At 44.6% G+C, this 27,816-nt stretch overlaps 1 protein-coding gene across 2 annotated transcripts in view; it reads right to left on the reverse strand.

The window, feature by feature from the left end:
• Positions 1–3,910: 3,910 nt before the first annotated feature.
• The window catches only part of LOC122789336 (RNA/RNP complex-1-interacting phosphatase-like), a 676,254-nt gene continuing 652,348 nt past the window's right edge, over positions 3,911–27,816 (reverse strand). For both annotated transcript variants that reach the window (XM_044056703.1, XM_044056702.1), the window contains exon 6: positions 3,911–3,987. In XM_044056703.1, coding sequence (XP_043912638.1) covers positions 3,923–3,987 — 65 coding nt within the window. In that variant the 3' untranslated portion in view covers positions 3,911–3,922. The remainder of the gene's footprint in view (positions 3,988–27,816) is intronic.

Raw genomic sequence — 27,816 nt, forward strand, 5'->3', positions numbered from 1 at the left:
TATTAGTTGTCCTGGATGTAAGAGGTCCTTGAAAGCTGTTAGGGCATTCTGTACTGCTAGCATTTCTTTTTGATTGATATGCAGATGCCTTTGATCTGTAGTCCATTTGCCCTGAATGCACTGTCCTGACATGTGTGCGCCCCAGGGATAGTCCGATGCATCTGTTATAGTTTGCCTAGCTGTGGGTAAGGTGAAAGGCTGACCCTTGAGGTGACATGCCTGTGCCCACCATAGAAACTCCTGTTGAAGGCAGGGAATGAGTGGTATCATTGTTTCCAAGTTGTGGCTGTGCTGAGTCCATACGCTTTTCAGGTACCATTGTAATTTCTCTCATGCAGTTTTGCAAATGGTATTAGTAGTATGCAAGATGCCATGAATCCCAAGGCCTGCAGAATTTTTCTTGCAGGGAGATGGGTCTTTGTCGCCATTATTTTGAAGTATTGAGTCAGCTATTGTTGCTTGTTTGGCGTGAGATACGCCATCTGGGCCGTTGTATTGAAGCTGGCACACAGGAATATTAAGTTTTGTGAGGGCACTAGTTTTGATTTCTTTTAGTTTACTGTGTACCCTAGGCAACTTAGAAGGTGTTTGTCATGCCAGATGCTTTAAAAGAATGTCCTTGCTTTCTGCTTAAATAAGGCAGTCGTCCAGGTATGGGTATATTTAAATTCCTCTGTCTGCAGTATGCAATTACTGGTGCCAAGCATTTTGTGAAGACCCTGGGTGCAGTAGACGAGCCAAAGGGCAGTGCAGAGAATTGATAATGGGTTGAACCTGCAACGAAGCGGAGGTATCTTATGCAATTTTGTCTGATAGGGGCATGCAAGTATGCCTCCTTTCCTTGAGATCCGTTACTAGCCAAGCATTCTTACCCAGCATGGGAAGAAGCTGCTGTAGTGTTAGCATCTTGAATTTTGGTACTTGCAGATAGGTGTTCAGAACTGAAAGCTCCAGAATGGGTCTCCATGCTTTATCCTTTCTTTCTTGGGACTAGAAAGAGTCTTGAGTAAAATCCTTGACCTTGCTCCTGTGTAGGTACCTGTTGAATGGCTCATGTTCATGAGAGCTGTAATTTGGTTTTGTGCCTCTGCCCATTGATTTGGTGGCAGGTCTGGCATTCCTTTTATCCTTGGCAAGGTATGAAAGTGGAATCTGTATCCTTGTGAGACAATGTTTAGGACCCATTTGTCTTTTGTGATGATGTGCCAGTTTGTCTGCAAAAAGTGCTAATATTCCTCCCAAGGGAGCTGCCAAGAGAGATTTGCTTGGTAGTTTGAGGGTTGGGTCATTGTGTTTGTCTTCTGCTAGTTTGGGGCCCGTCCTCTCCTCCTTTCTAGGTAGCAGTACCCCATTGGTGAGGTTTGTAAGGGCCTTGTGAGTGACCTCTGCCTCTTGGGCGTCTGTATTTGCCCCTCTGCGATCTGTCAGAAGCTGGAAAAGACCAGTTTTTTGTTGGCCAATTTCTGCTGAAACGAGGGGGTTGTACCTGTAAAAAAATCCTTGACCGTCTGCATAGACTTTGCCTTATCCTCCATTTTCTTTAAAACCTCTTCTGCTTTGACACCAAATAATACATCCTGCTGTAAAGGTGCAGCCAATAATTTTGCTTTAACATGATCGGGTAGGGTTTTGTTCTTTTAACAAAGCATGTCTACGTATGACAGACCCAGTAACAGCTGCTCCACAGGAAGCTTCCAATGAATCAAATCCACATTGTAAAGTATGTTTGCCCACCTGTTCAGCTGCATGCAAAAGATCCTGCAGTTCATTGAATTCAGACTGTTGAGAATGAGTGCTCATTTTTTGTTTTAATTGAGACATTAGGAATTGCTGATATTTCAGCATGTGAAACTGACAATTTAGTGCCCTCATAGCCAGAGTAGCTGAGGTGTTTATCTTCTTTTCCCATCTATCTAGGGCTCTGGAATCCCTTTCAGAGGGCACAGGATTTTTAGCCATAGAAGCTTTAGCCCCTTTGGAACCCTGGGAAATTGTTTCTGGGTCAGCCACAGGGCTTTTATAAAGGAATTTGTGAGTCAGGTACTCTGTAGTATGTCTGGTTTGGCTGGAGCAGGAAGTACAGAGTCTGGATTTAGACTAGACTCCAAGTAAACATCCACAATGTCAAACCGAAGGGATAGCAAGTGGTCTGTGCTAGAGTAGTATAAGGAACTCTCTCAGCCTTTTCTTAGAATCAGAGTAGTCCTGACCTTCCCAGTGGAAATGTTCCCTCATGGTATGTAAAGTTTCCCCAAAGGCGTAGTCTTCGGGGGAAGATGCTGAGGGAATACAGTCTTCAGCATCAGAATCTTCATAAGGGGGAAAAGCATAATCCTGTTCCTCAGAAGAATTTGAGGAAATTGAAACCTGGTCAGAGGAAGCATAATCCTCCTCTTGCCTTGGTCTTTTAACTGGAGGGGGATGGGAACCCCCGATTAGAGTAATCAAATCTTCACCCATCTTAAGCATCTGTTTCTTAGGCATGGGGCCTTGAACTGGAGACTGATGTACAGTCTTTTTTGGTTTTAATTGAGTTTTAAACTTAGCATAAGATTTAATGGTGAGTGTAGCCGGTCTGAAGACACCTTCTGCAACCAAAGGTGTTTCTACTGCACCGGGATCTCCTCCTGCTCCGGTGTCGGAAGGGCCTAATGAAGATGGCTGCGACGGCCTAGTACACTCTGCTTGAGAATCCGAAGCTGTCTGGGGTTCCAATTCTGCGGTAGTCAAGGTCTGCGTAGGCACCTCACTGAAAACTGGAGAACCGGCGACAGGCCCAGCAGAGGCCTCGGAGTCTGGCTTGTTCCTAGGCTGCCTGTCCTTATCCTTGTGTTTTTTTATGCATGCCTGTCATCGGCTGCTCCGACGGCATGATATAATTAAATTTCCTACCAAAGTAATGTCGTGCGAAGTCAAAACGGCGTTTGGTCGTTCATTTATTAAACCTAGCACAAAACTGACAACCTGTGACGTCGTGGTCTGGGCCTAGGCAAGGAACACAATAAGAATGGAAGTCCTTATGATGTATTTGCTTCCCACAAGAAATGCAATTGTTAACTTTTTCTGACATCGGACTGAGGCAAGAAAAGGTTCCCCAATGGGGTACTTAGCTTTATTGAAGACTTCTGAAATTCGATTCGAAAATCTCAGGTGCCGACCGGCACTTGCGAACTGCTTCTGCTTCGGGCACCGCGTGGCAAGGAAGACTGAAGAAAAAGGCGTTGTATGCCTCTTCTATACCCTCTGGCACTCTGACGTCAGGGAAGAAGCGACAGCAACCGACGCCGGACCAAGACTTTGTAACTCAGGCCGACTGCGGGAACGCCTGACAGCAGGATAACCCAAGTGTGAAGACTGCAGCAGGGTAACACGAACATCTTATGTTTCATGCAGCTGAAGAGGTGTACAGAACTCTCCGCAACAAAAACCACGAGAAGTTTGAGCAATGAAAAGTTTTAGAAGGAATACTCAAGTCCACCCTACGTACAAGATTAAATGCAGCAATAAACTTCGCAATATACTTCCTACTTTTAATCAGCAGAAAGCATATTTTGTAACGCCACACAAAGTTAAGTTTCCAGTAAAGCGTTTAAGAAATTAGTAACAAGAACGTTAAATGACGGAAGACTTGTCTGTAGCTGAAATACAGTTAACCTTCACCATGAAGGCTAGGCTATACACAGCTATATAAAAATTGGAAGCAAAGGACAGCACAGGTTATAACCGAGGTTTGCAAAAAAAAAAAAAAAAATCTGCACATCAAAACTACCAATATTTAACGTATTTCTGAAATGCAGAAAGCTGGGAAAGAACCTGCAAAGTCAAAGGTGGACTTTGGCAAGACCACCTTAAACAGCCAAATAGGGGGTGGTAGAAAAGCCCATGCAGGAAGGAGTTTACAAAAGAAAAAGTACACAATTACTCACCTGCAGATCATATATCCAGTTCTGTTTATTCCAGTAGTACAGTGAACGCCAATAAGTTTATCTACAAAAATTCAAACTGTGTTACTAAAAGGAACCACAACCTGCAACAAAGCTGTATGCCAGCATCAATGAAGACATTCAATGTAAGCTACCATACAAAAATTCATACATCCTCTCTCATTAAGTTAATTCAGCTCTGCAGACAAACTGGATGCAGTCAGATTTCTGAACAAACTTTAGTAAACATATGAAAACTTTGAAGTCATGTTAAAATGTCACTTTCAAATATTTGAATGTGTATAAATGTGCATAAAAATGTATCTGCTTCCCCCTAGCTGTGATTCAGCAAAACTGTACATAGCAGACAGTGACTCCAGAAGCAGATAATGAATAAAATTGCTGCATAATCCAAGGAGTACAACTTCTTGAAAATAACAGAAGTCTCATCATTGAATACCTGACCCCTCTCCAAGTTTTTGCAACTCCCCTTAGCTCAGAATAAAAAAAATATGTAGTCCCTTTAAAGTTCTGGAGTTCTTCCTAACTACTGTACATGCTGTTTCTAGCGATGGAGAAAAAACTGCCTTGAAATAAAAAAAAAAAGGCATGTTGAACTTGAGAATCAACTCCATAACTCTCAAAAGGAGAAAATATTACAGCACATACTTCAAGAGCCACACTTTCACATCCGCAAATATGAAAAGTAACCTACATGTAAACAGGTGTAATTCCATTTCAAAATATTCATGCAAAAATACTAAGACGACAATACTATTTTTACTGGGTGAAGCGGAGCAGGACAAACCAGCTTAAAGAAATTGTGTACTCACCATAACTTCCAGGTGTGTTGTCCATCTCACCTTCATTCTTAGCAGGTTGAGTTCAGATCCAACTCTGCCCTATACACCAGTTAGTCTTTCACTAGCTCGTGGCTATCCCCTATCCCATCATGCACTAGCAGAGCTCCCCAGATCTTGTTTGCAGCTATATAAAGGAATTTCATACTAAAAGACAGCTTTAATATTTGCTCTATCAAGAAGGTCAGAGAACATCAACAGCCAACTGCATTAATTTGGTCTTTCAGGAGCAAAAGGCTGGGGGAAGGAGGGTGGGATGCAAGAATGAAAGCAAGACAGACAACACACATGGAACATTATGGTGAGTACACACCTTCTTTATGTGATGTTGTCCTATCTCGCCTTCATTCTTAGCAAGTTGGGACAGCGTCCCTATCACCATCTATCTTGGGTAGCTCAAGGGAGAATATTCTTCAGAACGGAGGAACCAAAGAAGGCCGTTCCTGGAGGTCAAATTGACTTTATAACAAGTGATAAAGGTATGTGGTCTTGCCCATGTTGCTGCAGCACAAATGGTATCAATGGGCAGTCTAGCCTTAAAGGCAAAGAGGCTGCAATTGCCCTTGTAGAATGACCTTTTATTTTATGGGGAAGATATTTGTTTTGAGATTTGTAAAGAAAGGTTATACAATTTGAGAGCCATTTTGAAGTGTCACTTTAGAAACTGGAGCACCTTTCCTTGAATCTGAAAAGGATACAACTAGTTGGTCAGATTTTCTGAAGTCCTTTGTCCTAAGCAGAAGTGTAATTGTCTATGTACATCTAACTGCTGCAGCATGTACTCTGTCTTATTCTCATAGCGAAGGAAAAACACTTAGCGCTACGGACTGGTCCAAATTAGAGCCTGAACATACTTTGGGTAAAAAAGAAGGGTTTGCTCATAAGGATACTCTGTCTCTGTGGAAAATCATGTATGGGGGTTTTATTGACAAGGCTTGCAGCTCTGACGCTCTTCTAGCGGAAGTAATAGCTTTCAAAAGAATAGCTTTCCAAGAACATTTTTGAGATCGCAGGATGATGCAGGCTCAAATGGGAAAAACTAAATGGGATAAAACAAAATTTAAGTCCCATGGTGATGGAGGGTCTCTAACAGGTGGTCTTAATAAAAAGGAGATCCAAACCAAGGCAGAAACCAGGAACAGTCACTGGACGTTAAACCACTTTTATTCCAAGAATTCAAAAAGCCAATGCGGCTCAGACCACAAAAAACGAAACATGTGTAGAAGCTGAGCACACTAAGTAACAAAGCTTCTTCAGAACAAGCTTCCTTCTCTAATGCCCTCGTTTTATATACATGTCAGTGAGCATTAATTAATGTTAATTAACCTCCAATTACCCTTTCAATTAATTTTTAAGGGTAACGCATTAAATACAGAACCTAAAAACTTACAAACAGAATATATCCCAACCAAAAACACTCTCGAATGTATAAAACAATGTGTATGTGTGTTATTCAGTTTGTTCCCCTAGAAGTCTAACAAATGTCATTTAAAAACCGTTGAAGTGTATAACCTCACATTTAAAATGCAACTAGTTTATCTAGACAACTGATGTAAAAACAATTCACTTAAATGTTGCAGTTTCATAAGTAATCAAAATTGTACAATGTTAAAAACAATACATATAAAAGAAGAAACCGTTAAATAAATTTTTCATATAAAAGCTTCCTTATAAACAGAATGTACATTACAAACCATAACCTTATAGAAAAACTGTATCTTAATCAATGAATACAAGTTCCTTTTCTTACTTTTTGTTTCAGAGAAAACTGCCAAATCCCTGTCTTAAAATACACTATAGTTAAAAAAAAGTGCGTCATTTAAAGGCATCTATTGCTTGCTGTTATAACTTAGGTTGTCTTAATCTCAACACACTCTGTATACTAATGCGGTCATTGAAACCAGGGGGTCTTACTGGCGTCCAGTTTGAGTTGCCAATATAACTCCCTAAATTCCACTCTGGATTCCCAGTTACCCCCCCCAAGGATCTAACATTACCTGTTCGATAACAGCAAATTTGATACTCATGTTTTTACATGTCAATGAGTGTTTATAAAAAGCATTGGACTCTTTCCCTTTGTTTATTTCGTATATGTGTTCGTAAATTCTTTTTCTTAGAGTGCGGGTAGATTTACCTATGTAAAAACTTTTACAAACCATACATACACCAATGTAAAAAAGAAGTTATGTACTCACCATAACGTTCCATCTGAGTAGATACTTCATTTGTCTGCAACCTGTGGGTAGTTGGATCCGACCTCGGATCCGAACCGGCAGCTTTCCAAGCTCCAAGATCTGAGCTCCTAGCTCCTCCCCCCTACCCATAATCCCTTACTACCAACCACATTACCTCAGATCGGTTATTTTGCCCTATAGGCTAAAGACGGAGAAAAATCTCCAAAGGAACAATACCTTACCGAGGTTCGGGGGATGGCAGGGGGGTTGGTTGCAGACAAATGAAGTATCTACTCAGATGGAACGTTATGGTGAGTACATAACTTCTTTATCTGAAGTAGTTACTTCATTTGATCTGCAACCTGTGGGACAGAGACCCCAGCTTACCTAAAGACCCTGGGTGGTCCCTGCGGAAGGATATTCCTAAGCACCGCGGAGCCAAAGGAAGCCCTACTTCTGGAGATCATGTCCAGTTTGTAATGAGAAATGAACGTATGGGAAGAGGACCAGGTAGCTGCTGAACAAATATCGTCCACCAGAACTCTAGACCAAAAAGCCGTCGAGGTAGCCACAGATCTAGTAGAATACGCACGCACGCCAACCGGAGCTGGCTTCCCAGATGAAGTGTATCCCTGTCTAATACAATGAGAGATCCAATTTGCCACTGCCACCTTAGAAATTGGTTTGCCCATGGCTGACTTAGCATAAGAAACAAACAACTGGTCTGACTTGCAAAAATCTTTAGTCCTATGCAAGTAAAAACATAGTTGTCTGTGTACATCCAATTTGTGCAATGTGTATTTACCCTTGTTTTGGAAATTCGGGAAGAAAACAGGAAGGTTAATTGACTGATTAATGTTAGCCTCTGTGGCTACCTTAGGCAGAAAGGAAGGATTAGTCCTGAGGGCCACTCTATCTTTGTGAAAAATAAGATATGGATGCTTAATGCACAGAGCTTGCAATTCTGAGACTCGTTTGGCTGAAGTAATAGCGACCAAAAAAGCCGTTTTTCAAGATAAGAATTTCAATGGCACTGAGGCCGCCGGCTCGAAAGGTGGTCTTATTAATGCTTGTAAGACCAAGGTAAGATCCCATGGAGGAACTGCCGGCTTAATAGGGGGCTTTAAGAGAAACACACCTTTTAAGAAGGTCTTGCATATTTTTGCTGACGCCAAAGAATCTACGCCATCCCCTACATGAGAGATGGCTGCTAGCTGGACCTTAACCGTGGACGCACTAGCTCTTTGTCTAAAAAGAAGGAACAGGAAGTCCAGGATAGTGGGAATAGGAACCGTAAAGGGATCCAAATCCTTATCCTTTGCCCAGATGGAAAAACGTTTCCATTTACTGTTGTAGAGCTTTCTGGTGGATGGCTTATGAGCTGCCACCAGAATGGCTTTAACAGGGGAGATACCAGGAGTCCTAGCCATTAACGGAACTGGATCAACCAAGCCTTGAGCCTGAGGTTGACCAGGTGCGGAGTGTGGCATCTCGTCGGATGCGAGATTAGGTCTCGTCTGGGGTCCAAAATCCATGGGGGAGCCACACTGAGACTGCAGAAAGGGGAACCAGATTTGTCGAGGCCAGAATGGGGCTATGAGAATCACTCTGCTCCCCAACCGACAGGCTTTCTGGATGAATTTCATCATCAGAGGAAGAGGAGGATACGCATAAAGGAGACCGGGTGGCCAAGCATGAACCAGAGCGTCCCTGGGGGATTCCCCTCTGGGGGGAACTATCGCGAAGTAATCGCTGCATTTTGTTTAGGGGTGAAGCGAAAAGGTCGCAGTGAGGTTGACCCCACTTGAGGAATATCTGCTTCGCGACAGATGGATTCAGAGACCACTCGTAAGGGCTGAGGAATACCAGACTCAACTTGTCTGCTAATATGTTGGACCGTCCCAGAATGTGCGGTTGGTGGAAATCGCCCATTCCCACACACTCATGGCTTCTCGACACAGGGGGTAAGATCTGGTCCCTCCCTGTTTGTTTATATACCAGACAACGGACATGTTGTCCGTCTGGATTGCAATAGTCCCTAGAGGAAGAAGGTGATGAAGAGCTTGCAATGCCAAAAGCACTGCCCTCATCTCTAGGACGTTGATATGCAATGCAGTCTCTAGAGGAGTCCATGTGCCTTGGACGGACTTGCCCGCGTAATGCCCGCCCCAACCGAGGCAAGAAGCGTCCATGGTCAACGTGGCTTTGACTGGGGGAATCACAAAGGGTCTCCCTTCTTTGAGCTCCTGTGCCTGTAACCACCAAAGAAGGGAGTCCCTGCATGCCCTGCTCAGGGGAATCGGCATGTCTAAGGGATGGACCGATAGCGACCATTAGACCTGGAGAGTCCACTGCAACACTCTCATTCACAGACGGGCATGAAGAGAAAGGCCGATCGCTGCTGACATAGACCCTAGCGCCCTCAGGACTAATTCTGCTGGAGGAGCGGGGCTCCGAAGAATGTCTAAGACTTGGAGAGACAAATTGTTCAGCCTGACCGATGTAAGAACCACTTTGGAGATCCGAGTATCCAATGTGGCCCCTATGAATTCTAGGGCTTGAGTGGGGCACAGGCAGGATTTCTTTAGATTCACTGAAATGCCCAAACGATGGGCCAGAGAGAGGGCGTAATCTCTCACCACACCCAGTAGATGCCTGTTGGAGGCGGTGAGGAGCCAGTCGTCTAGGTAAGGGAACACCTGAATGCCCTGGAGTCTCAGGTGGGCTGCAACCACTGCCATGACTTTGGTAAACACTCTGGGGGCTGAGGTTAGGCCAAATGGAAGAACCCTGAACTGATAATGACTGGCTCCTAGCCGGAAGCGGAGGAACCTCCTGGATCGTCTGTCCATTAGTATATGGTAGTACGCATCTTTGAGGTCTAACTAGCACATCCAGTCTTTCTCCCGCAGAAGGGGGAGAATAGATTGAAGGGTGACCATCTGGAACTTTTCCTTGGGTATGAACAGGTTCAGGGACGAGAGGTCTAGGAGGGGTCTGAGGTCCCCCATTTTCTTTGCCTCCAAGAACAACCTGGAGTAATAACCCAATCCGTACTGATCTGGGGGGGACGGGCTGGATGGCTCTTTTTCTTAGCAACTCTGAAATTTCCAGAGCTGCGGACTCCCTCTGATGGGGTGGAACATCGGGGAGACCTTTGGGTTTGGGGGGGGTGTGTGTGAACAGTATAGTGTTAACCTCTGGATATAATCCGGAACACCCATCGATCCGTTGTAATGGACTCCCAGTTTGACAGGTGCTCCGATAATCGCCCCCCGACTGCCTCCAGAGAGGGACAGTCGGGCAAGCCCTCAGGGCTGTTGCGTGGGTCTGCCCAAGAAAGGTTCTCTAGACCCGAAGTTACGCGGTCCCCCTTCTGCCTCTGGGCCAGCGTCCACCTTGTCCTCCTCTGCCTCTAGAGGATGAGTTGTCTGCAGCAGGACGGGATTGCTGAGATTTACGGAACCACAGCTTCTTTTGCCCCCTCTGATTCCTGGAGAAGGATCTTTGGGGGCTAGAGAAGCGGACTCCGACGGCTGACAGTCTTCCCATCCTTCTCGCTTTGGACTAGCGTGTCACGAATTGTTGAGCCAAATAAGACCGAACCGTCATAAGGGGCGTTCGCGAAGGACACCTTAAAGGGTTCCGTGAAGTCGCAAAGGCGGAGCCAGGAGTGACGTCGTAAGACCACTCCAGCTCCGCTCACTCTAGCGGCTCCTTCCGTGGCATGGGAAAGAAGCCGCATAGATGTGTTTGATATGGACTTTAGAGTGGCCATTAGAGTCTCAAAAACCTTTTTGCCTGGGACCGACATGGACTCCGGAGGAGCTGCAGCGTATTCTTTAATTAAGTCACGCTGTAGCCTAATGGTGTGTGCCATGTAGTTCAGCGACCTTATGGCAAAGGTCGCTGAAGCAAACATCCGCTTCCCAATATGGTCCAACGCCCGGGACTCCTTGTCCGGCGGATGGACCGAAGAACTTTCCTGGGCAAGTTCTTTCCTAGTGGCCACCGCCACCAACATAGCATCAACCGGCACGCCTTTGGACCAAGAAGGTCTATCAGAGGGAGGGCTGAGGACCTTGTCCGGGCGTCTAGGGATAGGCTCCACGGTGTCAGAGTCTTTCCAAGCCCTGGTGGTAATTAGATCCACCAAGGGGTCGGCTGGGGGGGACACCCAGGAGGTAGATGGGCCTGCCTCAAAGGCCTCCAGAAATACAGACTCGTCCAGGGAGGGCTTTTGGGCAGACCACCCCTCTTATCACAACATTTCCATGATGTCTCGAAGGAGACATCTTCAGTGACCTTGGGGAGCCCTCCGTATCATCCAAATCCGTATCCGTGGTAATGGACTCTGGGGAGTCCAGGTGCCTCCTTTTGCACTGATGCTTCCGAGGCGCCTCTTCGGCGGGACTGTCCGAAGAGGGCTCGTCCGCAGGGTGATGTTCCTCCATAGGAACCAACTGGAGGGCTTGGGCAGGCTGTCCAGATGGACGGATGATCGAACACAGACCCTGATGCAGTGGGGGCACGGGTGGATCCGAAAGACCGGTCGGGGACCTGGATGACCTCGACAGTACCCTCTCCACTACCTCAAAAGCAGAGGGAGATTCACTGTCCCCAGCCTGAGAAAGTAACCTCTCTGGCTCCGAGGATGGGATCGGGGTCGGAGCAGACGCAGTCGGACCCGAGGTAGTGGTGTGCTCCAACCCAATCAGCACCAGACACAACCAACCCCTCGGATCCGATGCTCAACCCTCGGCCCCGAGAGCTCGGATCCGACAAGCTCGAAGGTATAGTCGGCGAAGACACAATCGCTATCGGCACAGACGTATACCCGGGTCCGAAAGGGTCTGGATCAGACAACTGAGACCCGAAAAAGAGTCGGAGAAGAAGCGATCGGGGCAAAAATGGGGGCTGCACTCCCTCCCAAAGGGGGGGGGGGGAGGCAAGAGCAACCCCATCTGCATCTGGGTCTGCAGAAATCTTTGCATCATCCGATCCATGTCTGCTTCGGAGATGCTTCGTGTAGACTGCGAAGAGGCAGTCAAGGCGGGCCGGGAGGGCCGCCTCGAATACCTCAAGGGAGACCTATCCTCCTCCTCCGGCTCTGGAGAAAAAGAAGGTGAACGGAGCCGACAGGATGAGGATCCAGAGACCCTCTCTGGGGACTTCAGAATTTTCTCAGGCGGAGCCGAGGGATGAGACTCGGCCCGCCTTTTTGATCTGTGACCCTTCTCTATCTTTGTGCTTCTTCTCCTTGTGGGAAGAAGCACTAGACTCCACAAAGCTGGTACCTGATAAGGGAGGTTGAGCCCCGGGTACAGCTAAGGGAGTAGCCGGCGCCGAAGCTACAGGAGTAGCTTGAACCCGGCTGGGAGAGGAAGAAGCCGATTCCTGGGGGAGTTTTCCCGCCAGGATCAGCTTGTTCTTCCTGTCCCTGAGTGCCCGGGGGTTGAAGGCCGCACATATCTGGCAGGCCTCCGATAGATGGGCTGCCCCCAGGCACAAAACGCACTGAGTGCGGCCATCAGCTGGGGAAAGCTTGTGGCCACACTCAGTACATTTTGAAAATATGGCCTTAGATCCTTCAGCCATAAAGCCCTCTCACACACACACCCAAACACTAGTGGGGGAGGGGAAGAGATAAAGTTAAACTAAGGGAAGATTAGTTTTTTTTTTTTTTTTTTTTTTTTTAAAGGGTTTTTAAGGGTATGATTTTAACACACACACAAGTTTAACTAAGAAAAAAAGTCTATAATTAGAACAATCTCACCTGGCCAGGAGCTCTTCACTATGAAGCAACTGTCTTTAGCCACAGCAAAAAAACGATCTGGGGTAATGTGGTTGGTAGTAAGGGATTATGGTAGGGGGGAGGAGCTAGAAGCTCGGATCTTGGAGCTTGGAAAGCTGCCGGTTCGGATCCGAGGTCGGATCCCACTACCCACATGTTGCAGATCAAATGAAGTAACTACTTCAGATCAATGCCTTTTGTGCCACAATTGTAGTACCTAGATGGAGAAAACTTGTATTCTCTAGATGGAATGTAGAATGCCTTGTTGGTGTAAAATATATTCACATTGTCGACAGGAGCCACATTTGTATGTACCTTTTTTGGTGTTGGAATTCACGGTCATGTAACCCTCTTTTATCTCAAACAAATCTTTTAAATTCCTCCCTCTTTTTTCTAATGAATAGGGGATGATTAGGGATGTAATTTCCAATCTCATTGTTCGTTTTCAATATTGGCCAATAATTCCTTCCACCCCATCAGAAGTGTCAGAAAAAGTGTGTACCAGTGCTTGACTATAATTTTCCGTTTTTTCTTCTTTCGTTGTCAACACCATTTAGTCTTTCTGTCCTAATAATGGAAAATATTTAGTCTTTCTCTCTTGTTATTTCATTAATTAAAATCTGTAACAGAGTCTGGATAACCTCTTTCAATAAAAAGCGCCCTTATATTTTTAAGCTCATCAGTGAAAATCACATCCTCACTTGTCATTCTGGATGCCCTTATCAACTGTCCTTTTACTATACCCTTTTTCTGAAAAAAAGGGTGTCCACTCTGAAAATGTAAATGTGTTGGAAAAAGACTGTTTTCTGTATAATTTTGAATGTAAATAATCAAATGAATCTTGATACAAGGTAACATCCAAATAGTTTAATACTTGTTTCATCAAGAGTGTGTGTAAACTTCAAGAAGTCAGTGCAAGCATTTACATATTCATAAAATTCAAGAAATGATTGCCTGGACCCTTTCCAAAAAATGCAAATATCATCCAAAAAACGGGTGTAAATAAGAATGTGTTGCTTCCATACTGTGTTAAAAATAATTTTTTTCTCCCAAAAATATAAAATGCAATTTGCGTAAATGGGGGCACATGCTGCCCCCATAGCAACACCCTTCTTTTGCTGAAAATGGTCACCGTTGAAGTACACAAAATTGTTCATCAATACTGTTTCAGTAAATTCTATAATTAAGTTGACAAGGTTACCATTTAAACCGGAATCTGTACTTAAAATCTCACAAAACCATTCCAGTCCTGTAGTATGAGGAACACTCAGGAATAATTCCACCACATCTATAGTAAAGTGTAACTCTGTCTCGATTTTCCTTATGGGAATGTTCTTCAAAAATTCCCAAGAATCTCTACTAATGTGTGGAACCGAATTAATGAAGTGTTTCAATTGTGTCTATAAAAATAGCTAAGGGTTCTGTAATACTCCCTGCTCCTGCTACAATGGGTCTAAATTTAAGTGGTTCTAACCCTTTATGTACTTTTGGTATCCCAAATATAACTGGAAGCCGGGGATTTTCCACGTACAAAAAATTGTATAATTTCTCATTTATGCTCCCCTGAAGTAGATGATCCATTAAGTAATAATTGATCTTAGAATAGGCAATGTTTATTTCATTATGAGATACTAACATATAATGATCAGTATCCTGTACAATGTTGTGTATATGGTTCTCATACATTTCCTGGTACATCAAAAACCACCCCAACCCCCCTTGTCAGGTGTTATCACTAATTTTTTCTTCTCTGTTTTCTTACTATTTCTTCTTCTGTCCAGTTTTCATGTGTAAAATTCAAGTGGGGTTTAATTTGCCTCATCTCTCTCAACCATTTCTTCAAAAACTCTTAACACAGGGTTATAGTAGGTGGGTTAAATGTGCTTTTTTGTGTAAATCATCCTTTGTATTGTTTGAATTCTTGGAATAAAAGTGGCTTAACATCCAGTGACTGTTCCTGGTTTCTGCCTTGGTTTGGATCTTCTTGGTTTGTGCATCGTTTTTATTAACTTAATAAAAAGGAACCTTTAAGAAAGGCTTTGCAGTGTGTGTGAAATAGTGAGGCTTGATTCACCTAAATGGAAATTGGATACCGCCACTAAATGAACGCTAACAATAGCTGCAGCTGCCCCCTTCTTTGAACAGATTTGTCAAAAATTCTAGAGTAGAAGCTACTGGGGCAGAAAAAAGATCAATGCAATTTCTGAAGACCATGAAAAAAAACTTTTCCATTTGCTTGAATACATATTTCTCGTTGAAGGCTTATGAGAAGAAAGAAGGATTTATTTTACTGAAGACAGGTTAAAGAGCCTGGCTATAGTTGGAATCCGAAGAGCCAAGCTGTCAACTTGAGGGACTGAATACAGAGATGGAGCGTTCCTGATGCATGAGTCAGAAAGTCCAGAACTGGGTCCAAAATCCAAGGCACTCCCAAAGATAAGACCACAGGATTGAGAACCAGATTTGATGAGGCCAGTAAGACGCGATGAGTATCAAGTTCAGTCCCAAGCAACTGGGTTTCTGAAGAACATTGGGTAGCAATGGAAAGGGAGGAAAGGCGCAGAGAACACCAGAGGGCCAATAGTGTACAAGTGCATCCCTTGGTAACTCCTCCAGAGAGGGGGGGGGTTAAGGGCAAAGCAAAGTAGCTGCTGCATTTGGCATTCATGGATGTGACAATTGTCACAGCAGGGCTTGCCCCATTTGCGGAAAATCTTTTCCACTACTTCCTGTTTTAGGGACCACTCGTGAGGCATCAGAATCGCTCTGAGTTTGTCTGTTATCACTGTGGATTTCTCCGGGTGTGCATTGCTATCAGAAAGTGTTAGGAGGAGGTCATCCACTGCCATATTCTCAGGGCCTCCCGGCAAAGGGGGTAATATTTGATTCTTCCTTGTTTATGTACCATACCATTGACGTGTTTGTCTGCCTGTATTACAATAATTCCCAGCGGAAGAGTCTCCTGGAATGCTTGCAATGCTAGAAGCACCGCTCTCATCTCTAGGACATTGATGTGCAAATGGGCCTCGTGATCCTGCCAAGTGCTTTGGACCGTCTTTCCCAGATAACCCCCCCCCCCCATCTGAGAAGCATCCTTTGCCATTGAGGGTAAGGGTTGGGAGAGTACAAAGGGTCAACCTATTGTTACGAATGGAGCAAAGCCACCAACTAAGATCTTTTGTGCAAGATTCCGTTATCAGCATCTTGTGGGACCATGGGTAGTTGCTACATTGATCACTGAGTGGACAGTAACCATTAGAGAATTCTCATGTGCAGACGTGCTAACGGGATTGAGGTTATTGCTGCTGCCATGGTCCAAGACTTAGGACTATCCTTGCTTGTGCTCTTTTCTTGGAAAGATTTAAAACTTGACATTTCAGAACTTGTACCCTTTCTGGAGGGAGTTTGCCAATCATCATTGCTGTATTTAGCTCTGCTCCTGTAAAAATGATATTCTGAGAGGCAGCAAGGCAGATTTTCATAGTCTGCGATCCCTAATTGAGAACAGAGATGCAAGGTGGAGTCTCTTGCTTTTCTTAGCAGATGCTTGGTGGTGGCAGTTAGGAGCCAGTCTAGGTATAGAAACACTTGGAATCCTAGGAGTCTCAAATGGGCCTTCACTACTGCCATACACGAACACTCTGGGGGCTGTAGTGAGGCCAAATGGCAGAGCCCGAAACTGGTACTGGCTGGCTCCCAGCCAAAAGCACAGGTGTCTCCTGGATTGCCTGCCCATTTCTATGTGGTAGTACGCATCCTGGAGATCTATCCAATTATCTTGTCCCAAGAACGGGAGTATTGATGGCAGTGTTACTATCCAGAACTTGGACTTTTTTTTTTATAAATTTGTTTAGGTTGCTGAGATCCAGAATTGGTCTCCGGTCCCCTGTTTTCTTTGGAAATAAAGAACCTTGACTATGTTCCGGATCCAATTTGGATGACTCTTGTATAGCAACGTTTGAATTTCTAGAATTGCCTATTTCCTCTGACTGGGTGGTATGTCCGGATCTTTTTTAAATTTGAGAGGGGAAGGGATAAGGGCATGAAGCAACCTCTGGATGATGTTTTGTATCTACATGTATTTTGTTATAGTCAGCCAGGCTACTGGGTATAAAGATAAGCAGCCCCCGACTGCCTCCAGAGATGGGCAGGCAGGTCTCCTTTCAGGAACGCTGAAAGGTCTTAAAGAATTCCTGGTTGCCCTAATTTTGCAGACCCCCCTCTGCTGCATGGTCTATGTTTTCCATTACCAGTTCCTCCTCTGCCCCTGGGGGGAAGAAACACCATGTGTGCCCTGGAAAGCTCACTGGGATTTCTGAAACCACATTTTCCCACTACCTTTCTGAACTTTGGGGTAAGGTCTGGTAGGTAGGGAAAAACAGACTACTACGGCACAGAGATTCTTTTCTTCCTGTTCACACCTGGTTAGTGTGTCCCTTCCTTTAGGCCTGAACAAGGACAAGCCATCAAATGGGGCATTCAAAAAGGAAGATTTAAAGGGTTCTGTATAGTCACACAAGCACATCTAGGAATGTGTCCTTAAAAAAATTCCTGAACGTGCTGCTCTGCTTGCTCCATCCACTGCACAAGCAATCAGCCTCATGGAGGAGTTGACCACAGAATTTAAGGAAGAGCTGACAGGAAACTATGTGCCGCCCCTTAAGCTACTGAACCCCTGGACAGCATCTCCTAGCTCTTTCAGGAGACAGAATAGTTGTGCAAAATCTTACAATTGCCATAGATGTCCTCTTCCATGTTGCAGTATTCTTGGTGTGCGTTTTTTCTGCCTCAGGTGACCCATACGTCTGCTTCTATACAAAAGCTTCAGCTTGGCTGTTGTAGTTGCTTGGGACGTCACACATAGGGCCATAAACCAGGGGCCTTAAATGTGACATCTGCACGCACAGCACTTGAAAGCCCAGCTGGAGTGGAGTAGTCAGCGACGTCAGTCATAGGATCAAGGAGCCATTATGTGGTTACATAGGTAACAGGGTAGGGTATAACCCCCGAGAGACCTAAGAGATCAGGAAATGACAGAAAGATAAGGGGCTTTTGGTGAGTGGGAAGGAATACTGCAAAATGGAAGAGAAAGACATCTATAGTTACGGTAAGATTTTACTATTCTACATCCTTCTATTCCTATGTTACAGCATTCTTGGCGTGGAAGAGTACCACAGCTTAGTTGGAAGGGGGGAAGGTAGAAGAGGCTGATTCCACAAAGCCCTGCAGAACTGCTCTGGCAAATCCTGCATGTGCTCTGGAGACACCGTCTTACTTGTAGTGTTTGGTGAAAATGTTATTGGTGGACCATGTGGCTGCTTCTATAATATGGAAGCAGTGTCCAGGCCTTAATGTGGCTTTGGAGGCTGACACTGCCTTGGTGGAGTGAGCTTTAACTCCCTGTGGGAGCTTTTTGTCATGGTGTGAACAACATAGGCAAATGGCTTTTCTAATCCAACATGCGATGGTTTGGAGACTACCTTGCTCAGGGCCCTGGGGTGCGAAGAAATAGAGCTGATTGGATTTTCTAATGGATTTTGCTTTATGTAGATAAAATCTTCACTGTCTGTGTACATGCAGGGAGTAGAGTATTCTCTCACTATCATTGGTAGGAGAGGGGTAGAAGGTGGGTAGATGAATAGATTGGTTTAAGGAGAAATCTATGACCCCCCCCCCTTCGTTAAAAAGGAAGGGTTAGTTTCTAACATTTAACTGGGAAAGTCAGATTTGAAACAAAGCCAATTTTCAGCGGAGGCCCAGGGAGTAACACTCCAGATGCATGAACACAGGGAGAACATGCAGACTCCACACAGAAGGCACCCCAGCAGAGAATCAAACCAGAGAACCTCTTGCTGTGAGATGACAACGCTACCACTGCGCAGTCCGAATTTTAGTGTTACCCTGTCCTTGTGGGTGGTAGTTATGGAGGACAGACCATTAGGACCTGTAATTCAGAGACCCTTCTGGCTGTTAAGGCCACTAGCAGGACTGTCTTCCATGTGCACATTTGCAGAGTAGCCGCACTAGCAGGTTCAAATGGAGACTGGGTTAGTTTTTCCTGGGATGAAGTTCAGGTCCCAGGGTGGTGCGATGGGTTTTCTTGGAGGTCTGATATGCAAGACCCCTTTTAAGAATAGCTTCACATTGAGCCTGGCTCGGGGGGGGGGGTGTCTAGTGGCAGGCAGGCTGAGGTGGACTTTCACTGAAGAGGAAGACAGTCTGCTCTTTACTAGTTGACAGACACAGGCAAGAGCTGGGGGGGGGGGGGTCTGCGATGCATGGATCCCTGCCCTTGCCCAAACACCATTTTGAAAATCTCTCCCATTTAGCTAAGCAAGATTTTCTTGTAGTAGGTTTCCTAGCCTCTAACAGGACTGAAAGCATGTCCTCAGAGAAGTGGTGCTTGAAGGGAATCAGAAAGTTTATCACCCACAGTATCTGTGATATCTCCAAGTGTGGGTGAATGAGGGATCCCTATTGTGTCAGAAGGTCCACCTTGTGGGTAACGTGTGGTGATTGCCCTTGGCTAGACTGAGAAGCAGGAGGAAACTACAGTTGTGTACACTTACCATAAATGTAGATGCTAGAGTACATTCACTGTTGCAGTCATCACACTTGGGTTACCTGCCTACATGTAGCCCTCAGTCGGCTCGAATACCAGAGTCTTGGGATTTCTGCGTCGGATGCTGTCACTTCTTCCATGATGTCAGGTCGTTAGGGGTATAAAAACATGCAGCCAACGCCATTACATTAGTTTTTCTTGCCCCAGATGTCAGAAGTGCCCAAAATAGGAAGCAATTACATGGTGTGGAAGACCTCCAGTAAAAGTAAATACCATTGCCATAAAATATGGCAAAAAAAGAGGATAGGTAGAAAATACAGAAAAGTCAGGGGGCTGGAGGGAGGGAAACCAGGACTGCAACAGTGAATACACTCGAACATCTATATTTATGGTAAGTGTACACACAACTGTACTATGTTCTTTGTGTTTCACCGTTGCAGTCATAACACTTGGGTAGATTCCCAAAGCTGAGGAAGGGTGGAGGCAGTCAAGAAGTATTAGGGCTGGCTACCAGGCCTTGCAAGACTGTTGTAGCAAATCCAGCTCTGAATTTAGAAAAAAATAGGCAAGTGGTAATGCTTGGTGAAGGTGTGTACAGAACTCCAGGCTGCAGCTTCCAGGATTGTCCCTGATGGGGACTCCCCTGGAGAAATGGTGTTGAGGTAGCCCTAGTGGAATGGGTTCTGATCCCCTGTGGGGTAGGTTTTCCATGGTGCTTGTAGCAGAAATGGATGCAGTGTGCTATCCATTTGGAAATGGTTTGCTTTGAAGTGGCCTTGCCCTCTACCCCTGTAGCAAAGCTGACTAGCAGCTGGTCAGATTTCCTGAAAGGTTTAGTTCTGTCATGGTAGAACCTAAGCTGCTTGTGCACGTCCAGGGAGTACAGGATCCTTTCCCCTTTATTCTGAGGATTAGGGAAAAGTTGGTAAATGGATGAATTGGTTTAAAGCCACACTAGATACCACACCTTGGATTAGTCCTGAGGGAAACCCTGTCCACATGGAAGATAATGAAGGGTTCCATGGCCATAAGAGAGGAATTTTAACTCTGCTATAGCATCAGGCTCAAAGGGGGGGGGGGTAAGTGCAAGCTTCTCCAGTACAAAGTTAAGGTTCCAGGCTGGAGTGGGAGCTCTCCTCAGGGGGGTGGGGGTGGGGTTCTTAAATTTTTGGCTCCTCTCAGGAATGGTTTCACCAGAGGGTGAGAGAAGATGGGTGACTCAGTACTGTAATGAATTGAGATGGCAGAGGCATGAATCTTAATTGGAGAAGGATAGGCTTTTGTGGAGCAGTTCTGTTAGATAATGTAGGATTTGAGGTAAGCTGGGCACGGTTGGGTCCCTTCCCTGAGACTGGCTCCAAGAACAGTATCTTTTCCACTTTTCTGAACAGGATTTCCTAGTACTAGGCCTCCTGACCTCAAGGATGACATCCAGCACCCGTTTTACTGAGGACTGCTGGTGATGTATTCAGGGGATGAGCCATGCTGCAAGGTTCAGGGTATGAAGCTGAGGATACAGAATCTGGCCCTCCTGCTACAACAGCAAGGAAGGGGTCTGAGGCAGGTACCATGGCGGCACTACTGTCAGACTGCATACAATTGGGTACCAGTGTTGGAGTGGCCAGTCTGATGCAATCAGGATTGTCCTGGACTTGTCCTGTTTGAACTTTAGTAGAACTTTCAAGAGAAGGGTGGAGGGGGAAAGGCATACATTCAGAGGTTTTCCCATGTAAAGGACAGGGAATCAACTTTCCATGTTTGGCTGTGGGATGTTCTAATGCAAAATTTGCTCAACTGATGGTTCTGGGGGGAAGCAAAAAGGTCCACCTCTGCTGCCCCCCTCACCTGTGGATCAGAAGCTTGAATGATTTGGGTTCCAATTTCCTCTCGTGTGGGTCCATTAGAGTTCTGCTTAAGTCGTCTGCCACTGAATTTAATTTGCCTGGCAGGAATTGAGCTTGCAGGTGCACTTGATTGCTCAAGGCTGTGTTCCACAGAGCCATGGCTAATCTGCAGAGTGGGTAGGAATGAGTTCCCCCCTGCTTATGTACCACAACTGTGGTGTTATCTATCAATAGTTGTCCTGGAAGGATAAGGTATTTGAAGGCTGTCAGTGCATTCTGTACAGATAACATTTCTTTTTGATATGTGGGTGCATTTGTTTTGGGCTCCATTTGCCTTGAATGCATTTGCCTGCCATGTGAGCCCCCCATGCACACACTGATGCGTCTGTTGTCAGGGTTTGGGCGGTGGGGGGTTGAGTGAAAGGGAGTCCCTTGTTGGGGAAGCAGGCCTCAGTCCACCAAAGGAACTCTGTCCTTACGCAAGGAATGATAAGAATCATTGTTTACAGGTCCTGAGAATGTTGACACCAGAGACTGTTTATGTACCACTGAAGTTTCCTCATATGCAGTCTTGCATATGGAATTAGTAGAATGCAAAAGGCCATGAAACCTAGGGCTTGCAGCATTTTTCTTTCAGACAGCTGGGTTTGGGAGGCCAGTAGATTGTAGTTAGTCAAATAAAACTGAACTCCAAGTGCTTTAGCTTCAGAATATTCCTGCACCCCGTAGAAATGCTGTTGAAGTGGCAGTAGCCCTAGTGTGATGGGAATGACAAAAGCCAATCCACAAAGCCAAGTTTGTTTGAACAGGTTTGTTCCTGTGAACTCAAAACAAAAGAACAAAAGTAAAAACTGAAGACTACCCTGCTTTCCCTGTCCAAAATTGCTAATAAAATAATAAACTACTGTGCCTGTCTAAAAGTGTGCAAAATCTTTTCCCTTTATTTTTTTCAAAGCAAAAGGCAAATGAAAGCAAATGTTTAAAGCCACACTAGAAACCACCTTAGGCATAAAAGGCATAAAAAGTATTTAGTGCGTAATATACTCCCCCTTATGGAAAAAAAAAAAAAGGGCTCTACTGCCATAAGGGCTTGCTCAGACACCCTTCTTGCAGAAGTAACAGCCAACAGAAAAGCAGTCTTCTCCATGACAAATATTTCATCAGCAGTAGCTGCAGGCTCAAAAAGGTTGTAGAGTAAGTTTTTCCAACACAAAATTGAGATCCCAAGCAGGTATAGAGCTCTACGTGGGGGTCTATATTCTTTGGGTTCTAAGAAACTGTGAATCTTCACAATGGTAAAACAAAGGTGGGTTGCAGCATAATTGAGCTGAAATTGCTGCAAAGGGCTCATTTTTATAAAGAATTCTTTGCCTATTGAAGAATGCTTCCACAAGATATTGCGAAGCCAAACTTGCCGTGAAATCATAGTGAAAAAATTTTCCCTGCAGCAAAAATCTTCCATTTTAGGAAGTACTATGCCTAGGATCACAAGCACTGCTATTTCTAGCTCCAGATAATCGAGAGGTTGGGAGCTTAGAAAGTTCCAAGACCTTGTGTGTATCAACACAGAATATGAGAGGCTGTTACGATGAGTGGGACTGAGACCCATTGAGTGATGATCTAATCTATCATAAGGAATGAGGTATCAGCCATGGAGGAGGCTTTACACAGACTCCAGAGAAAGTGGTAGACTGTTATTTGACCTTGGTCTAACTGGCGTGAAATCATGTAGAGCCTGTCTTGTCTGACCTTTAATAGCAGTCTTTGGAAGAAGTTGGAGAGGTGGGAAAGGCACACACATGAAGTCTTGTGTGCAGAAGATCCACTTTCCACTTTCTGTGCTGTGTGCCCTTTGTGTTCTGAATTGGCATGGTACCTTTGGAGTAGTGAACAGATCTATGTCTGTTACAGTTCCCCACACTCGTGGGGATCCATATACACATGAAGATATTTTTTCACTTAACATCCATGATTTGTCTGCTTAACACTCTGGGGTTAAGGGAGTCTGAAGCCCCAGCAGAAACCTTCTGGAGTTCTTTAGTTGCTGTCTAACTGGATCTCCCATGAAAATCATTGCTTGCCTGCACATAGGAATTGAATGTCCACCTTGCTTTGTGATGTGTCTGTGCAGTTGTGTCTGTTGTGAAGTTCAACACCTGCAGAAAAATGCCTAACTCCTTGATAGCCAATCTCCTTGCCTGATCAGTGGACATCTGCTGTGTGTTGGGCCACATGTGCCTATCCACACTCCATTGTACTGAGCTCCCAAGCAATGTCAAGGCTCCCTGCTTTAGCCAATTGAAAAGGCATCTGTGAAAAGAATCTTGCTAACCTCTGGCCTGGTCCTCACTGTAGATGCTGTTAGAAATTCCCCTGAGCCCAATTGTATTGCCTACTTGAATGCCTCCATTATTTGGAGTGAAGCTCCATTTGAGGGAATGATACAGCTCCATATCTGGGGCCATGGCATTTGCTGGGCCCATTCATATGCATCTTGGCATTGGGAAGCACCAGAGAACAAGATGAATGCAACCCTAATGCTGAAAGGGACTGGAGCTAGTCTGTGAAGCAGCATGAGATATGAGAGACAAGTTGTTATGAGACTGTTTTGTTTGAAATGGGAAGCTAGGCCATCAGGCTTCACATGTACCAGAATACACCAGTTGAGAGGGTACTAGACTGGACTTAGACTGGACTAGATTTCGGTCACAGAATACCCGTATCTTAGCACATACTGGGCATATTGTGGAATATGTAGAAGGTGCAGCTGAGGAAGAGCCAGAATTTCTGAGTCGTCATTTAAGGATAGATTTAAATTCCTTGAAGCCTGCTAGTGAAGCCTGAGTGGAACCTGGAATGGGGCCTGAAGTGAAGATAAGCCAAAGGGCAGATAGATTTCCTGATAACTGAGATTTCTGATTTTGAGCACTTAGACAACTTTCTAGGAGAAGCTGCAGGCATGAGAAGTAGCCATCTTTGATCTTGATCCAGCCATGGTAAGTGCTTTGCCCAGTGTCAACATCTTGAACTTAGGCCAACATCTTGAACTTGGGAATGTCCAAAATCCTTTGAGGGTCTCAAAATCTCTCCCCTTCTTCGGGTGTAACCCTTCTTTGGAGAATAAAAGGAAGGCCCGCAGCAAAAATCCTAGGCCCCTTGACCTGCCTATGTGAAGTAACTGTAAAACTTGGTTTGCTACTGTAAACTTGTTTTACAGGGAGTTTTGCAGAACAGCAACCTTTTGCAGGGGGGCATGAGGGGCAATAAATTCTGTAACAGTGGTTAATGATATCAAATCCCATTTGTCTTTGTAAAATAATAATTGGTTAAATAAATTCTTGAAAAGATCCAAAGAAGGGAGGAGAAATGAGACGGCTGCCTGGCGGCAGCCTGCTGTGATTGAAAGATGGTCTGTTTACTAAAGGACTGACCCTGCCCTCGCCACCAGACCCTCAGGTGAACTCCCTGTTCTAGGCCTAAACTTCTTTTGAGCCCTCTCTCTACCCTACTCTGACCACCCCTAGACTGAGAAATCTCATCATGGGATATCTCCACCCCACTTAGCAGGCCCAATTACTACTAAAAACTGCATTGCTGCACCCTTAAAAGGTTTAACAGTACTAAACTTTTTACTGCGATCACTTATTTTCTAACAAACTTTTCAACAGCTTAACCAAACAACACATCAGACTGTAAAGGAGCATCCAAACATCCAAAATCCTTGTCTTAACAAATCTGATCCCTTTCTGATCCTTCATGCTCATGAAGAACAGAGCTGGTAGCAGCCACCCCCAGGGCTCGAGGAGGCCATCACAGCATCAATCAAAACCACATTTCACGCTTACCCACTTGTTGGACACATCCAAATCCAGCAACCTTTTACACTGTCACCTTCTTCGCCAAAGCATCACTTTAGATTTCAATGTGAACGAAGGTAATTCTGATATTTTACATGTGAAACTGACAATTCAAAGCTCTCTTGTCTTTCTAGACTAAGGAATGCCATCTGGGAATACAATCTTTTGGCTGGGTACCAGATGTGATTTATTTTCGTTGATGGTATACCCTAGAGAAGTTAGAAGTCTCTTTACAAATGTCAGGTGCTGAAGTAGCAATTCCTGACTTTCCGTCTGAATCAGGCAATCGTCCAAGTATGGGTAAATTTGAATTTTTCTCTGCCTGCAGTACGCAATGGCTGGAGCCAGGCATTTTGTGAATAGATGAGCCAAAGAGAAGTGCAGAGAATTGAGTGCATAGAGCCTGCTCTGAAACAGATATTTCCTGCAAGATTCCCTTATGGAGATGTGCAGATAAGCTTCTTTTATGTCTAGGGTGACTAGCCAGGAGTCCTTGGCTAGCATAGGAAGCAGCTGTTGGAGAGTAAGCATTTTGAATATTGGAACCACAAGGAAAAAGTGTTGAGAATAGACAGATCCAGGATAGGGCAACCAAGAGTTTTCTTTTCTGGGTACCAGAAACAGTCCGGAGTAGAAACCCTGTCCGCTTTGCTCTGTTGGGACAGGTTGAATAGCCTTGATACTGAGAAGAGAAAGTACTTGCTTTTGGGCCTCTGCCCACTGGCTTGGGGGGAGGTTTGGCCATCCACTTGGGGTTGGCAGTGAGTGGAAGTAGAATCTGTATCCCTGGGATACAATGTTCAAGACCCATCTGTCCTGGGTAATGTACTCCCAGTTTTTTGCACGCAGGGTGAGTTTTCCTAAGGGTGCAAGTACTTGGGCAGGGCTGGAAAGGTTGAAGGACAAGTTGTGAACTTTTTCCATAGGATGGTTGCTTACTACTACCGGTTTTTGAGGTGGGAGCAATCTAGTGTTTAGATCTGTGCATACCTTGAGACTGTAGTCTTGGTAGGCGGCTGCTGCTCCTGGGTTTGGACTGAAAAGGTCATATGTCAATAGATCCCACACCTAATTTCAAAGATGAAATTGATTCCTTTTTAAAGCTTGCTTTTGAAGAGGGGATTATCAGTAAAAAATGTTTATCGTCATTGACTGTGTCAGAACCATTTAAACAGATATTGTATCTTTTGCCTAAGATTCACAAATCACTGAACAAACCTCCTGGTAGACCTACTGTCTCTGGAATAGGATCCCTTACTGAACCCCTATCAGCATTTCTCACGAAATACCTCAAGCCTTTGTTGGGTATGATTAGGGCAAGGCTGCAGGACACAACCCAATTTTTACAGATTATTCAGGATACCCAGTTAGAACCAGGATGGTACATGTGTACTTTAGATGTAAAAGCATTATACACCAGTATTCCACATTGGGCAGGTTTACAATCCCTTCAATACTGGCTCAACAGAGCAAATCTATACTCACCCGGGTTCAATACCCTACTCATCTGTATGTCAGAACATGTACTCAATAAAAATGTGCTATATTTTCAAGGCCAATGTTATTGGCAATTGCAAGGTACGGCTATGGGAGCGTCATTTGCTCCCATTTATGCAGACCTTTTCATGGCTTATTTTGAGGAGTACATGATTTATGACAATTTACATAACATCTATCAGGTTGAAATGGACATCTGGCGACGTTACCTGGATGACTGCTGGTTAGTGTGGCGTGCTGATTTGGGTTACTTGCGTGAATTTGTTGATTATCTCAACAGCAATATATGGGGACTGGAATTTTCATTGTCATATGATCAAAACACGATCAACTTTTTGGATGTTACGGTTTCCAGAAATCATGATTTTACATTATCTAGCAAGGTTTTCCGTAAGTACCCACAATATAACACCTTGCTACATGCTTCCAGCATGCACCCACGCCACACTATCAGGAGTATTCCAGTGTCAGAATTCATGCATATTAAACGTCTCAGTTCCAAGGATGATGAATATCCATCAGCTAGCATGGATTTAAGTAATAGGTTTGCCAGTAGGGGCTATGACCATGAAGATATTAACCTAGCCAGATGCAGGGTCAACCAAATCAACCGGGAACAATTGTTGGAATACAAATCGGAGAAAAACAATACATTAAGTACTCCCATATGTTTTGTCACCACTTATGGTAGAAATATTAATATGATTAGGAATATAGTCAATAAACATTGGAACATCCTGTTGGCCAACGATCATTTGAGGTCATTTTTGGGACAACAATGTCGTTTTTCTTATAAACAAGGCAAAACATTGGGATCGTACTTATCACATTATAAACATATAGGTAGTGGAGGGATTACTCAAACTTACATTACTAGGTGAAGAGCTATTTGGCTCTTTTCCCTATGGCCGTTGTGGTTCATGTTCATATATGAATAAATCTAAGGAGTTTTCAAGTCGCAATACCACCCAGATATTTAACATCAAAATATTTGGCAACTGTAGCAGTGATTGGGTTGTGTACCTAGCTACTTGTTACTGCGGTGCATTCTATGTGGGCCAAACTTCTAGGCCCCTTAGATCTCAAATGAAATGAACATCGCAGTGATATTAAGAATCATAAATCTACCAGTGCTTTATACCAACATACTCTTAAACATCCACAGGCCAGATTCAATTTCATGGTCATAGATCGTATTATAGGTGACCGGTGCCACAAACAGGGTTGGCACGTCTTACTAGATCACAAGGAGAAATACTGGATAATCACACTAGGGGGTCTTTTTCCTCCTGGACTTAACGATCA

This window comes from Protopterus annectens, chromosome 14.part0 (assembly GCF_019279795.1).
Source record: "Protopterus annectens isolate FY-2018-M chromosome 14.part0, PAN1.0, whole genome shotgun sequence".
In the NCBI taxonomy this organism is placed as follows: Eukaryota; Metazoa; Chordata; order Ceratodontiformes; family Protopteridae; genus Protopterus; species Protopterus annectens.